Here is a 1,577-nt window from a genome sequence, read left to right on the forward strand (position 1 = left end):
CATATAAAGATTCCTTGTTTACGTATATGCAATGTCGGTCCCCCCACACATATATAACCCTGAAATAATAACATACTTTATTCTCTCCCTCATCGCATGCAATTATGTAATGCACTTTTCATCGGAACTGCTGGTAAAACTTGTACAACGAAGGAAACTTCGACGATGTTAATGAAGACGCAGTCACTGTCACTTCCTCTCTTTAAATCAATCTCCGCACAGAAGCAATTTTCTATACAACGAGATCGACTCCTAAAATTTCTCAGAGTGAACAAAAATAGTAGAGGAAATGTTTAATCGAGCAGAGAATGCGAAGATGATCGAAATGATTTCTAAGTTTTTACTTGGGGACGACGACTCCTTTTCAACTCCCTCTTTCACTGCAACTGCCGCCATTTCAGCTGAAGACCAACAATACTCTGCAATGCCAATACACGAACAAGAAGAAGAAGAAGAAGAAGAAGAAGCAGTCGCAGCATCTACTTTATCACATTGCGTTGACACTCTTCAACCTTCCAATGCCGTCTCAGATTCTGATATTTGCCGCCCAAAACATCTGTCAAATGACAGTGATATGACGTTGGAAAAGGCTGGAGACAGCGAGTACAAATCAGTTAGTCCGTCAGTAGAAAACGACAAAAGGGCAGAGGTGGAGGGAGGAAAACATTATAGGGGAGTGAGGCGAAATAAAGGGAGGGGGAATTTTGCAGCAGAGATACGAAATCCAGATAAGAAAGGCTCCAGAATTTGGCTTGGGACGTTCAGTACGGCCGAAGCTGCGGCAGCGGCATATGACCGAGCGGCTTTTGAAATGCGCGGTAGCAAAGCAATTCTTAACTTTCCCCTCAATGTTGAGTCCGGCTGTTACGTAGATTCCCATTTGCAATCTTCCACTTCCAGTAAAAGATGCAGAATAAGGAAATAATTGGGGAATGTTCCGAAAAATAAATAGTTTTCAATTGAATGTTTTTAAAATGAGCTACCAATTATATTTATATATGGTGTCAAAGAAAAGCTTTGTCTTTCAACTATTGTATGGCCTAAAGCAGAGGGCTTTCAGAGAAATCAAAATCAGTTAACGTTATGCGAAAAGATTCTTCAATTAAAATATTGAGGTGTTATTGATTCATTGTTTGCACTTGGCGAGAACACGAGTTTAGACTCAAAAAGTTCAAAATATATAAAATCGAGGTGTTGAAACAAAACAGATTGATGTACCAACGATGACGTTGGATGATGATGCATCTGCTTGCAATACCAACAATTATCATAGTTTATTTTATGAGCACTTTGTATTGTAAATTCATCTTTCTATTTTTATAATTTATTATACTGCAAGTCACTTGTGTGTTCTCATAATGGTGGGGTATACTCTTTATTATTCTAATTTCTATGCTTTATGGTTATAATTTGAGTTTATTATGGTGACATTCGTTCTTATACCCTAATAGAGGAAAGTTGAATTTGAATTTAAATGAAAATATGGCCTATCTCAGCTTTATTAAAATAAAAATTTATTTTATTTTTTCTATGCTTGTATTTTAAATTATTGTATTAATTATGAATATTACAATAAT

At 36.5% G+C, this 1,577-nt stretch overlaps 1 protein-coding gene across 1 annotated transcript; it reads left to right on the top strand.

Annotated features, from left to right (window-relative positions):
• Positions 1-289: 289 nt before the first annotated feature.
• On the top strand, positions 290-925 carry LOC149550946 (uncharacterized). The gene has a single exon (XM_089790028.1). The coding sequence runs from the start codon at positions 290-292 to the stop codon at positions 923-925; it is 636 nt and encodes a 211-aa protein (XP_089646154.1).
• Positions 926-1,577: the final 652 nt, after the last annotated feature.

This window comes from Cupressus sempervirens, chromosome 6 (genome assembly GCF_028749045.1).
Source record: "Cupressus sempervirens isolate cs-2001-9-10 chromosome 6, ASM2874904v1, whole genome shotgun sequence".
NCBI classification, from domain to species: Eukaryota; Viridiplantae; Streptophyta; class Pinopsida; order Cupressales; family Cupressaceae; genus Cupressus; species Cupressus sempervirens.

Bases quoted from the DNA above. Each gene is read 5' to 3' on its own strand.
- LOC149550946 (XM_089790028.1), top strand. From the start codon at position 290: ATGTTTAATCGAGCAGAGAATGCGAAGATGATCGAAATGATTTCTAAG.